This window comes from Ruditapes philippinarum, unplaced genomic scaffold (assembly GCF_026571515.1).
Source record: "Ruditapes philippinarum isolate M1 unplaced genomic scaffold, ASM2657151v2 ctg13898_1_1_1_1, whole genome shotgun sequence".
NCBI lineage: Eukaryota > Metazoa > Mollusca > Bivalvia > Venerida > Veneridae > Ruditapes > Ruditapes philippinarum.
Window position 1 is genome coordinate 10024 of NW_026855634.1, and position 14647 is coordinate 24670.

The following is a 14647-nucleotide window of genomic DNA, read 5'->3' on the forward strand; positions in this document are numbered from 1 at the left end:
GTTTAAAAACATCTATCTATTGCATATTAATGAGAAATGATAATTGAGCTGCGTCACGACAAAACCAACATTTTGGGTTTGCGACCAGCATGAATCCAGACCAACCTGCGCATCCGCGCAGTCTGATCAGGATCCATGCTGTTCGCTTACAAACCCTATTACAAGTAGATAAACTGATAGCAAACAGCGTGGTTCCTGATCAGACTGTGCAGATGCGCAGGCTGGTCTGGATCCATGCTGGTCGCAAACCCATTATGTTGGTTTTGTCATAACACGGCTCATATTATGATGCAAAGCTTAAATTTATACACTCATTGAGGATGTTTATTTCATAACAAATAAGTACCTTAAAATATTTATACAGTTTTCATTTATCATCTGTTCTTTGAATTAATTTCAATTTCATTAGTATTTATATGTGTGTTTTTATTATATATTTCAGAAGTTAAAGATGGTCTCTTTGAATTCTACAAAACAAGACACAGTAAAATATTCCTGTCGCCTCTTTTTGAAGAGAAAGACACACCGTTGGCTTCTTTCTATATCAGACCGGAACTGAGCTCAATACTCTCAACATCGACGAGAAATGATGAAAAAATACCAGTCAAATCGTTATCGGAGATATTCAAATTTGACAAAACGGAAAATCGAGAAATATATGTACTCGCTGATGCTGGGCTCGGAAAAACTGCATTTTCAAAGTATCTGGCTAATGTGTGGTGTCAAGCTCATTGCCCGGATAAAGACTTAAATGAACTTTTGTCAAAAGATGATATAGACTGTATGAAAGAATTTGATTTCTTATTCCTTGTCTTATTGCGAGATTCGGACGATTTGTGTTCTATAGATGAGCTCATATTTGAAAAGATTGTTTCAAATTTGGGTCTAGAAGAAACGCTTTCCAAAGATATCTTGCTTAAAATTTTGAAGAATGAGAAATGCCTAATTATCCTTGATGGACTAGATGAATGGAGTCACCCCGACAAGAAATGTTACAGATCGCCCCGATCGATCCCCCACAGGAATGACCAAAAGAAGTGTACAATACTGACCACCACGCGACCATGGAAATTAGGTGTTTTGGATCTAAATTCATGCCAATTAGGGAAAAAGATAGAACTTACAAAACTGTGTTATAACTCATCGGTCACACTAACAAAAAGGATATTACAAAGATGGAAGTCTTACCCGAACAAGGATGCATTACATAGTGACGTCACACAGTTCATGAAAACAATCAATAAGAGAGGAAACGACGAGCTTGCCTTTGTGCCTCTACTTCTAATATATACAACCTGTTTATGGTGCGAGGGTGTTCAAATAGGAGATTCAAAATGTGATCTTTATATAAATATAGTCGAACTTCTTTTATCGAGAACGATCAAGATCCACGGTGAGCTTCCACAATCACCGGAACTTTCTTCCAGTGACATCCCAGAATGCTTTGCTGAATATGACAACTGTACGAAATACTACTCACTCCTGATGCATATAGGGAAATTAGCCTATTATACATTATTCAATGAAACAAAAGAAAACACGCTAGTATTTGATGGATCAATTGCTAGAAAAAATCTCACACAAGACGAGATTAAATTCACCCTTCACTCAGGAATGTTGTCAGAAAGTACATTTAAAACAGCCAGAAAAGAGTTTAGTAAAGTATCGTTTTCTCACAAAACAGTGCAAGAATTCTTTGCCGCCATATTTATAAATTCTCAAAGTGACGCTCAGAAAACTGTTGTAGAAAAATGTAGAAATGTTCAAGACATTCTGGACATGTCAAAAATTTGTGAATTTATAAGTAAAATGAATGCTGACCTGATGTGTGCAATATCAAATGATTTGATGTCTGTGATAAATGAAGACGAGAAAACACGCGACTATAGAACTAGGACAGGTAACGAGGGCATATACAATAATCCATTGTATAACATACAGGAAATGTTCATGTCGTGTTTTCAAGAAATGCCTGAAAGTGAAAATATTCAATTATGTTTACAAGATTTCATCATTGAAGGGATCACCAAGGTACACAGTGTGCAGTTACGACGTTTATTAAAACAAAATAAAACCAACATAAAATCACTTTATATAGACACCTACCGTACTTGCAGCAGTTTACGTATAATTATAAATTTATTCTCTCTCACAGATCTCAGTCATATACAGAAACTTGTCTATCTTGGTGACATCATGGAGGAGAAGTTGGAGACTAAGATAAGTCGGATATTTTTTCCCAGTTTACAGTACGTTACTTTGGTGTCGGGTACATGGACAAATGATGAAGAAAGTCTCAGTGAAAACATGGCGCGATGTCAAAACTTACAATATTTATATATTGACAACTTCACGTTATCTCACAAAATACTGGAAACATTTTTCAATTTTATCTCCGGTCAAAAATCAATGAAAGAGTTAACATTGGAATGGTTAAACTGTAAAGAACATGGCCGCCATGATTGTAAGAGATGGAACTTGGACTTGTCTCAACATTCAACTCTATCAAAGTTATACTTGTTTTCGTTACCTTGGAGGCTACAATTAAATATAACAACACCGTCATTAGTTTATGTTATGTTGTGGTACATCAATCTAGATGAAAGTTCATTGTTACTGTCACGTGACATGTTGAATATTGAACATGTGGAGTTGAAGGGGATAGAAATGTCTGCAGGAAGTTTACAGAACTTTATTTCCGTGCTGAAAAATCTGCCGCAGTCAGTTACAGTAGTGATGGAAGCCATTAAACCGGAAACAGAGTATGACCGTGTTAGAGAAAATATTCGGAGATCACAAACTTTTCATGTGATACGAGAGGGCAGGTTGGGGCTGCAGCCATTTGAGTTCAAAACAATAAAACCAAGCAAAGAATAGACATGGAAAAACATTATGAAATAAATTGAAGACATTACTTAAATGATTTTAATTAATAAAAACAATTTAATTATGGACACTTAGAAACAAAATGGCGGCTCTTCAAACTTTAACAAGGACACATGTACTTTCGTTTTCAATTAATAATTTAAGTGACAATTGTTTATAAATAAAAACATTTAAATAATAGAAATAATTCAAGGAAGTTTTTACGGAATTCAATGGATATAAAAGTTGGATTAGGATATGGAAATATTTAACAGGTAAGTGATTTTATATTGATTTTTTTGTTGTTTGTTTTTTGTTTTTGTTTTTTGTTATAGATGCATACAGTATGTATAAGAACTGAAATGGATTATTAACAGTGAACAATACTGGTATATTAACTTTTACTTGAAAATATATTTGATTTAAATAAATCAACTTTTTAATTATGTCTCCCCCACCTCGGGGGGAGACATATTGTTTTTGCCCTGTCCGTCCGTCCGTCAGTCCGTCCGTCCATTCTTCGTTTCCGGACGATAACTAGAGTTCCTTTTGACCTACAGCCCTCAAACTTCATAGGATGATTGGTCTTATAGAGCTGATGATCTCTATTGTTTTTGGGGTCAGTAGTTCAAAGGTCAAGGTCACAGTGACCGTTGGTCAATTTCTCGTTTCCGGATGATAACTAGAGTTCCTTTTGACCTACAGCCCTCAAACTTCATAGGATGATTGGTCTTATAGAGCAGATGATCCCTATTGTTTTTGGGGTCAGTAGGTCAAAGGTCAAGGTCACACTGACCGTTGGTCAATTTCTCGTTTCCGGACGATAACTAGAGTTCCTTTAGACCTACAGACCTCAAACTTCATAGGATGATTGTCTTATTGAGCAGATGATCTCTATTGTTTTTGGGGTCAGTAGTTCAAAGGTCAAGGTCACAGTGACCGTTGGTCAATTTCTCGTTTCCGGATGATAACTAGAGTTCCTTTTGACCTACAGCCCTCAAACTTCATAGGATGATTGGTCTTATAGAGCAGATGATCCCTATTGTTTTTGGGGTCAGTAGGTCAAAGGTCAAGGTCACAGTGACCTGACCGTTGGTCAATTTCTCATTTCCGGATGATAACTAGAGTTCCTTTTGACCTACAACCCTCAAACTGGGGGGAGACATATTGTTTTTGCCCTGTCCGTCCGTCAGTCCGTCCGTCCGTCAGTCCGTCCGTCCATTCTTCGTTTCCGGACGATAACTAGAGTTCCTTTTGACCTACAGCTCTCAAACTTCATAGGATGAATGGTCTTATTGAGCAGATGATCCCTATTGTTTTTGGGGTCAGTAGTTCAAAGGTCAAGGTCACAGTGACCGTTGGTCAATTTCTCGTTTCCGGATGATAACTAGAGTTCCTTTTGACCTACAGCCCTCAAACTTCATAGGATGATTGGTCTTATAGAGCTGATGATCCCTATTGTTTTTGGGGTCAGTAGGTCAAACGTTTGTTTCAAGTATCATCAAAATCCTTTAAAGGTTTGAAGAATTACGGAGCAGACACAATTTCATTTAATTTCATTTGTGAAACTATATATGATATGACCATCAAGTGCAATTTCGTTTGACGCCCACCTGCCATACGCTGATTGAATAACCAGGATTTTCAAAATTGAATACCTGGTTAAAAACAAACAGTTTAGGAAGCATCTTCTCATACAACCTTAACAATAGAAACCATCCATAGACAGCCTTCATTGAAGTGACTACCGGGTATTTACATTATCTTATCTCCATTTCCATTCCTGTTTCCATTCACAGTTATTCTCAGCAGTGGGGGAGACATGCGCTTTTTTACAAAAGCATCCTCTAGTTAATATTTAGGATCTACCATGATTTTTTTTCCCAAACACGATATTTTTTTTATCAAAATAAAGTATTTTTTATACATACATGTAGGTGAACACAGGTTATTAATTAACTCTCTATTATCTCCTATACATTTTATTAATTTAGAAAATTAAGATTGTTTTTCTTTTCTTATTTTCGGAAATATTCTCGTTAGATTTTTATTTTTTGTAACAATTTAATTGCCAGACTCTTTAAATTATTAATTAATTTTAAAAGTGTCTCCTTTAATAACATTAAATGCTGACCTGTCAACCAGTTTCCTTTAAACCATATAGTAGCCCTAGGGTCTAAACTGACTCAGTCTGGTGGTGGGGGGGGGCATAATTTTTTTCTTATAATTAAAGTCATCTTTTCTAAATCAATCATTACTAAAGCTAAGGTATTTTGCATTAAACATTGTCTAGTTTACCTGTACCAAGTATGTTTAAATTATTAAAGTCCTTGGGTCAATGTTTGCCCAACAGAGGGGGTCTTAAATTTTCCTTAAATGTATATTGGTAACATTTTAGATATTGTTCCCTTATACAATGAAGGTTTAATCTTAAATATTTGTCAAGAATCAATCAAGTTTGTTAAATTATAGCTGTTGGATTAATAAAAGGGGGGTCATGGATTTTTGATTTACGCATAAAACTTTAAAAATCTTAAGGGCCTTGAAGTTTAGGTGTTTTACATGAAACATTGTCCAGTGCTCCTCAAACAAGTTTATACAAATTATAGCTTGGGGGGCAAAATTTCCCTAGTTTGCCGGGGGGGGGGGTAGATTGTCTTTATATGTATGTAGTAAAAGTAAAAACCAAAATAGATATATAATTCTCTAAAATCATAAAGGCTAATAGATATTCTGAATGAAATATTGTTTTGTGGACCTCTATTAAGTTTTTTCAAATTGTAGTCCTGGAGGTCTCAATTGAACCAGCCCCAAGGGGTCTTATAATTTTTTTTATAATACATACATACGCGTATGCATTTTTATAGTTAAGACGAAAATAATCATCTTCTATAAAACCATCTGAACTATTGGTATAAACTATTGTCTTGTGAATTCTAGCAAGTTCAAATTACAAATGTATAGAATCAGGGTCGATATAAATTGGCCCCACCCAACTCAATAAACTTTATTGAGACTTGATGGTAAAAGGTAATTTTTTCAGATATGTAAAAATTGTTTGAAAACCAGTTATATCGTTGTAGCAGATGTCCCATTGGTGTTTAAATAATTAAATATTTTTGATAGAGTGTTTACAGGGGTGTATCACGTTGGGGGCAGGATCTGACCCCCCCCCCCAGCGTCTGTGCACGGAAAAGAGTCAACTCGGCCCTATACCAACTCGGCACGGGTCAACTCGGCACGGGTCAACTTGGCCCACTTTAAAAAAATATATTTAACGTAGTAATATTAAAAAAAATATCAAACAAAAACATGTTTACTTAATATCATAATTAAGCTTCTAATTAATTGCAGGTGGTCACTAATCAATTTTAAATGAATTCGTCAATCATAATTATCACCTAATTAATCGGTATCCTTACGAACACACTGATTGATAATAATAGCCTGTGACAATAAGAGTCCCTTTAATGTCTTTAACCAATTTCATTTAATTTGTTTGTAATTGTCAAAAGCTGAAAATTAAGTCCGTGTATTATACATAATTACAAATATTACAAAAAATAGTGATTACACAAACTTAAATATAAATAATTGAAAAGTGGGCCGAGTTGACCCGTGCCGAGTTGGTATAGGGCCGAGCTGACTCGGGGCCGAGTACGTTTTAGGGCCGAGCTGACCCGGAATCCTGTGCACCCATTGAAAGAGTCATGGATTTTCCTTAGATTCTAAATGTTTAACAATCATTGCTATTTTAATACTTAGCAACCATTAAAGGGACTCCACTGAGGTTTTTTTTTGACATGATGGGACTGAAAATAGTTTTTCCAGATAAATGTACCATTTAATGTAGGGTTTAGACCACTAATCTTTGTGCAAAATTTCAGATCATTCCGGCACTGCTTTTTTCCAGAATAATTATTCAAATTGTAAAAAATGACCTAAAATGAAAAGCGTTTAAACACTGCTCACTCAAATCGGGCTAAGAAAATCATAAAATACCATTTTTCATTTATTTCAAAGTAAATTTCTAAGCTATCTTTGCATATATTCCTGTTCAATTTAAGTACCCTGCTGATTTATGTAAGGAATTCAAATGTTATGTTTTTAGGCTTTAAAACCTCAGTGGAGTCCCTTTAACTTCTATAGCAACTAATGACATATATATAGATAACAACCATTTACTTTCCATAGCAACCACTGTTTTCAAAAGCAACCGTTAACTTTCCATAGCAACAAATGACTTTCATAGCAGCAGTTGACATTCCATAGCAACCATTGACTTTTCATAGCAACCTAACAAATTTTGACTTTACTTAGCAACCATTGATTTTCATAGCAACAAAGAAGAGAAAAAGCTGAGTGTTACACGTCCCGCCTTGCAGAGACATTTATCTTAAATGTACAATATTTGAGATGCTTATATGAACTTTGTGATAATTATCAGTTTAAGATGAGAATCTGCATTTCATTCATAACTTACAAAATTTATTGCTCCATATCAGTAGAGCCTTTATAATCAAGTGAGCGACATAAGGTTCATCATGACCCTCTTGTTCACAAACATTTAACTAGATTAGAATAAGACATTGTTCTGCAAAATTTCCTCATTAATAAGATACTTATTATGCGTTAATCTTGTGTCTTATTTCTCGTTTCAGCGGCCATGGATCAAAATTGTTGTGATGCAGAATCTCTTGTGACATTTTACAATATGGATTTGTGTAGTTACAGATTATTTCGAGCAATAAAAATACCATGTTCCTTTGTTGACAAGGTAAATCTTAAATTATCCAATAAAGATAGTAAAATAAAATATCAATGGACAATTGCTTCATTCAGCCAAATCATAAACAGAATGATTTTTAGGGAAATGTTGAAAAAATATTTAATTTTACACCAAGTTTGTAAGCCGAGTTTCTGAATACCATCTGAGCTTATTCATAAGCAAAGTTTGGTACTATAGTTATCTTATGAAAAGGTCAGTGGTTCTACTCGGATATCAGCTTAGGCCAAATAGTTAAATTAATTTAGCTGACAACAGGCAGTGGTTCTACTCAGATGTCAGCTATTATGCCCAGATGGCTTACAGCAGGCCTGAGGTTTTTAGCTCACCTGTCACAAAGTGACAGGGTGAGCTTTTGTGATCGCTTTTCGTCCGGCGTCCGTCCGTCCGTCGTCCATCCGTCCGTAAACTTTTGCTTTAAATGACATCTCCTCATAAACCACTGAGCCAATTTCATCCAAACTTCACAGGAATGTTCCTTTGGTGGTTACCTTTAAAAATTGTTCAAAGAATTTAATTCCATGCAGAACTCTGGTTGCCATGGCAACCGAAAGAAAAAACTTTAAATATCTTCTTTTAAAAAACCATAAGAGCTAGAGCTTAGATATTTGGCATGAAACATCTTCTAGTGAGTGTCTACCAAGTTTGTTCAAATAAAAGCCCTGGGGTCAAAATTGGCCCCGCCCGGGGGGGGTCATTGATTTTCCCTATATGCATATAGTAAAAACTTAAAAAATCTTCTTCTAAAGAACCCAAAGAGCTAGAGCTAAGATATTTAGCATGAAACATGTTCTAATGGGTGTCTACCAAGTTTGTTCAAATAAAAGCCCTGGGGTCAAAATTGGCCCCGCCCCTGGGGGTCATTGATTTTCCCTATATGCATATAGTAAAAACTTAAAAAATCTTCTTTTAAAGAACCGTAAGAGCTAGAGCTTAGATATTTGGCATGAAACACCTTCTAGTGAATGTCTACCAAGTTTGTTCAAATAAAAGCCCTGGGGTCAAAATTGGCCCCACCCCAGGGGGTCATTGATTTTCCCTATATGCATATAGTAAAAACTTAAAAATCTTCTTTTAAAGAACCCAAAGAGCTAGAGCTAAGATATTAGGCATGAAACATCTTCTAGTGAGTGTCTACCAAGTTAGTTCAAATTAAAGCCCTGGGGTCAAAATTGGCCCCGCCACGGGGGTCATTGATTTTCCCTATATGCGTATAGTAAAAACTTAAAAAATTTCTTTTAAAGAACTCAAAGAGCTAGAGCTAAGATATTTAGCATGAAACATGTTCTAATGGGTGTCTACCAAGTATGTTCAAATAAAAGCCCTGGGGTCAAAACTGGCCCCGCCGGGGGGGGGGGGTGGGGGTCATTGATTTTCCTTATATGTGTATAGCAAAAACTTAAAAATCTTCTTTGGAAAAACCCAAATAGCTAGAGTTTAGATATTAAGCATGAAACATCTTTAAGTAAATATCTACAAAGTTTGTTAAAATAAATGCCCGGGGGTCAAAACTGGCCCCAGGGGTGTCATTGTTTTTAACTATATGTGTATAGTAAAAACTTTAAAAATCTTCTTTTAAAAAAGCCAATGAGCTAGAACTTAGATGTTTAGCATGAAACATCTTCTTATGGGTGTCTACCAAGTCTGTTCAAATAAACAAATAAAAGCCCTTGGGTAAAAATTGGCCCGGGGTGGGGGGGCCTATATACAGGTGAGCGACCTCAGGGCCATGATGGCCCTCTTGTTACTGTGATGTCATCACATGCCCATATTTTTACTTAGTTGGCCAGCTGTACTCAGTTTAGTCGGTTGTACTGACGTTTATCAGCTTGTGCCTCTAAACCAAATATCAGCTTTTGTCAAAAAGTTTAATTCATATGACTGACAGAAGGCAGTGGTTCTACTCAGATGTCAGCTATTATGCCCAGATGGCTTTCAGCAGGCCAGAGGTTTTTACTGTGATGTCATCACATGCCCATATTTTTACTCAGTTGGCCAGCTGTACTCCGGTTAGTCGGTTGTACTCGTATATCAGCTTGTGCCTCTAAACCAAATATCAGCTTTTGTCAAAAAGTTTAATTCATATGACTGACAGAAGGCTGTTGTTCTACTTAGATGTCGGCTCTAGCCTAAATGATTAAATTCAGTTGGCTTACAGAGGTTTGTGGTTCTACTCTGATACCAGCTTGTGCTTAAAAAATTCAATTCAGCTGGCTTGGGGAAGGTGTATTTTTCAATTTTGTTCCTTCACGGAATGCCCGAGGTTCCCCTCTGAACTTGTCAGCTCATGCCTATATTATTCAATTAAGTTGGTTGACTCAATATCGGATATCAGGTTGTGCCTAAATAATTCAATTCAGTTTGCTTACAGATGGTCCGTAATTCTACTTGTATTCCAGCTAATATGCTTAAATAAGTCATTTCAGCTGTCCGGTGGAAGATGTTTTATTCAATTCAATTTGCTTACAGAAGGTCTGTGGTTCTACTCAGGTCGAGGACTTATAATGATCCATATAATAAAGGGCAATTTAAATATATTCTATTTCTATCACTTTATGGCAACTATTTTTACAAATGAAGGAGACCTATAGGCGATTGGGCTAGATGCATTATATATGTTGTATGTTTGATTTATAAAAAAAAATGTTCACACATGCCACTATAATAAATAAACTAGTTAGTTCCTTACGAGTATGGAATTTTATTATTTGCATTTACTCAGGTTCATTTTTAATGCGTGTGAATCATAAAACACATAAAATATATTATTATACTTAATAAATCCTGTAATCTACACTGTTATATTTAGATTTTCTCATTTATACTATTTTTTTCAGAAAATCAGCTCAAGTAAATCTACAGCAACTATGCTTCTACTAGAGTCCAATATGAATTATACTTAACACCTGGTTCCTGGCTTTGCAGAAATATATCCAAAAGAAAATTGTTTAAAAACAGTGCATCACCAATACCTTGTACAATCTTCTAGTTCCTAAATGCTGAAACAAAGACAGACCAGCAAACTTTTGCATCGTTTGTACTTAAACTTGTTTTCTTCAAGGAGAATTTACATCTGTAAAGGAAGTTCTTACCATGGCCGCTGTCAAATATTTGAAAATATCCTTCTGGAAACATTGTTTGTGAACTACTCACATACCTTTAGAAAACAGAAATAAAACTTGTAAAAAAAGTTTGTAATTAAAGTGGATTGGTCTACAATTTGCACATTTTCCAACAAGACCACAATTAGACAATAAGATATATGCATTTTTGATAGATTTTGGAACTGTTGATAGAGTTCTAAAATGATTTAGTATGAACACAATATATGGTGAATTAATTATAACATTTTGTTCTAAAAAACTCTATTATATGTTATCTATTAATATATTGTTCGGATCATTTATCCAACAGTCTTGCCAACAACACCGATATACATTTTTTGTGGTTTGCTTTAACATACATGTATCAAACTAAATACTAACTATAAAAATAATTATTTATGGTACATGTATTTAGATCTTCCATTTTAGACCAATTCACTTTAAAGAAAGTATGATTGAAATTGTTTTTATTTTAATAAGATTAAATTATGTGTTCCGCTATTTTAGAGTGAAATAGTTAAACATATCACTACATAATGACAAGCTTTGAAAAAAATCATTACTGGGGTCCTACATATTACCGGACAATCAGTTTACCGGACAAAAGCTATTCAGGTCAAAAAGTGTTGTTGTTTTTTGCTTTGATTAAAAAATCATACAGTCTAAATCGTACACACACTTTTTATTTCAAAGTAAATAACAACAAAACCACTCTCATGTAAATATTGTTGATTCAGTTCTTTATCTACAAACATGCCCTTTTGTTTACTAGTTATTTCATGACATGGTCATGCGGGGGAAATAATCTGTTCTGCGCAGGCCTGAATATGGAGACTGTGCCTTAATGGGTTATTTTAGATAGGTTTTACTTTTATTCTTCTCACCGTTATTACAGGAGACAATCGTAACATATTTTAATGATTAAAAAAATTTAAATTTAGTCCAAACAGTATCTCGTTGTTGTCATTTACAAAGAAATGCAAATTAAAAGCCATATAAGGAAATGGGTTATGCACATGGGAGGAAACTCTATTACATGAATATTAAATCAGATAGATTTTATGGCTTTTGTAACATGCTACATGATGACCAAAAGGAAACAGTATGACAAATAACAGAATTCCATTTGAACATCAAATTATTTCATATGTTTAGATTCATGAAGAACCAATACGTTAATTGAGTTAATAGTGTTAATTTTAATTACATCCCATATATTGACCTTTTCGTAAATTGCGTATCTGCCGTGTCTAGTTTTACAGACATATTGTTTTTTTCCAATATCTTAACCTTGTCTTTCAATCGTCGTAGTTTCCTCGATTTTGTCTCTCTTATAATGCCCTACTTTAAAGACACATCTCTACGGTCAAATGTTTAATTTCATGTTTGTTAAAGTAATGTTTACTTGCATTATGAACCCAATATTATTTGGGTAAATTCCATTCTTTTTTATTGTTTTAAATAAAAGTTTCAGCGAAAAAACATCATATTTTGTCCGGTAATATTAGGATCCCAGTATATTGATTGAACAATTTTCAGTAATTTTGATAAGTTTAAGTTTGTTGATTTGCTACTTTTTACGCTTACAAAAAGGAAAATCAAATTTGAAAGTTGCAATATAACTACAGAGAAATTAATTAGAGCAATTGTTTATATGTTGCATTTTGCTACTTGTTATATCTTAATTTAGACAAGGTCTTTAAAATAGAATGGTCTAGAGTCGGACCAATTTCACTGTTCAATTGCAAAATAGAAATTAATTTTACAAAGAAAAATGTTGTTTAATCTTATCATGTGAAGATTTTATAATATTTCATAATGTCATTTACAAATATTTGATGTTAAATTTGATGTATTTCCAAAATGGCGCCATTTGTTTGCAAACATTCTATTTAAGAAATAATATATCCCAAACTGTGATTTTCCGATGCGAGGAATTATATCACGAGGGCGTAGCCCGAGTGATATAATGATGCGCATCCGAACGACAAACAGTGATGTTATCAAGCGATAAAATCACTGATCTGGATATATTATTTTGATTCTAACACGACATCAACAAATTAATGCTGCCGTACATTACAATTAGCTTAATCGCGCCTGATTTGTTTCCGTACTTATTGTCAGCGCGTCACATTTTTAGTGGTTACGTCACATGTATAATGATTACGTCACTTGTCTAAATATAGAAAGTCAAACAGTGATTTTATAGCATAATAACACACACTCTCGGTTCTTCTATGTTCAATAGGGAAAAATGCGGGTCATGTTAGAATTTTCAATAGATCATGGCTTTATCACATTATTTTCTGAAATATTTATCTTTCTTTCACATGTTTAAAGATTTTTAAAGCACACCATGTTGCCAGAATATTCATGTTTGCTCCTATATTTAGCTTTTGCCCTGTTCTTGAACACTTACATAATCTACATAATCAGCGTATAGAAAACTGTACTGAGTTATACCAAGAGATACTAAATTGTGGCGAGAAGAATTAACATAGCGCCTTTCCAGACCATTCTATTTTAAGATAAAAATATATCATTGGTTGGATGACTCAACAAGTTATATGACCTAGATTAAATGGCTGTAATTTAATATAACCGATGCTTTCGGGCTATAATAGAAAACAGTTTTTATATAATTAACCGTATTAACTTTCAAAAGTCTTTAAGGAATTTATAAAACTACACAAATGCCTCCTTGGTTTAATAAAGAGAGGTGAAAAAAGTATCTTAAACTTTCAGTAGATGTGTGCTTAAGTGGTGTAAAGCTATAGTTATAGTTTGATCTGTATATTTGTACATAATATATTAATGTATTGCTTATCCATGTTCTAGTCAGATTTGATATTGTTTTTTTTTTTCAGTTAAGTATATACAGATGTTTATAGTTATCTGTAAGTTTTAATACTATTTTTTTGTGTTTGAGGTACTGTGTATCTCATTGTCAAACTAGTATGTTTATATGCATGTACATAATTTATATTTAGTGATCAAAAAATGACATGTATATTATTTACCTATGTATATGTAATAAACATACATTAAGGTAACACAATAAGGATACATCCAGAAGGATGGGATATTGTCATGCTACTATGACGTGAAATATGGCAAATTAGGGTCATCATGGCCTTCTTGTTACTTTAAGAGATGTTTTTTTGTGTGTATATGTATATAGTTTCCATAGTATTATTTTGTATAATTTACAAAGATTAGTATTTTTGTATTATGTATAAGTATTCAATATATATCCTGTTCTCATATCAGTAATAATACTCTCATACAACAAAGTTGTAAAGATTGTAATAATTACTTTTATCACACACCCGTGCCGATTTTGCGACTCCGTAAATAATGTATTGCACGGCCATGCATATATTTTGACGTGACGTCATAAGCGTTACACAAACATAGTGTAAAGACGCGCTAAATATTAGCGTTAAACCATAGGCGCTTCAATGAAAAATGACTCTTTATATTTCACTGTAAACGGTCTTTATTTTGGGTATGTGATAAATAGAATATTAAATTCTTGTAAGTCATTACTGAATTTATTGTACTCGTTGAGAGGCTAGCATAATATAATTTTATTCAACTTGTGCAATAAATTCAGTATTGAAGTTACACTCATTCAATATCCTCTATATACTTGGTTTATTAGGGTCATCATGACCGTCTTGTTCACTTTTATGATTTTTGTATACATAGTTTCCTTAGAATGATTTTGTATAATTTACAAAGATAAGTATTTTTTTATTTTGTGTACATATTTGCAATAGAAGAGAGGCTGTTGTAAAACTATTTGAAGCTTTATATTAAAATGTTATGATGAAAATTTATAAAGATTTTTTTTAAAGTTGATGAAATGTTGGTTAAAGACCCATTA

At 33.8% G+C, this 14647-nt stretch overlaps 1 protein-coding gene across 1 annotated transcript; it reads left to right on the forward strand.

Moving 5' to 3' along the window:
• The first annotated feature begins 222 nt into the window (after positions 1-222).
• LOC132743961 (uncharacterized) lies at positions 223-14604 on the forward strand. Its single transcript, XM_060732563.1, has 3 exons — positions 223-3140; positions 7527-7642; positions 10489-14604. The coding sequence occupies exon 1, from the start codon at positions 784-786 to the stop codon at positions 2875-2877; it is 2094 nt and encodes a 697-aa protein (XP_060588546.1). The 5' UTR covers positions 223-783; the 3' UTR covers positions 2878-3140; positions 7527-7642; positions 10489-14604.
• Positions 14605-14647: the final 43 nt, after the last annotated feature.

Excerpts from the sequence above, each read along its gene's own strand:
- LOC132743961 (XM_060732563.1), top strand. The coding sequence starts at position 784 with ATGAAAGAATTTGATTTCTTATTCCTTGTCTTATTGCGAGATTCGGAC.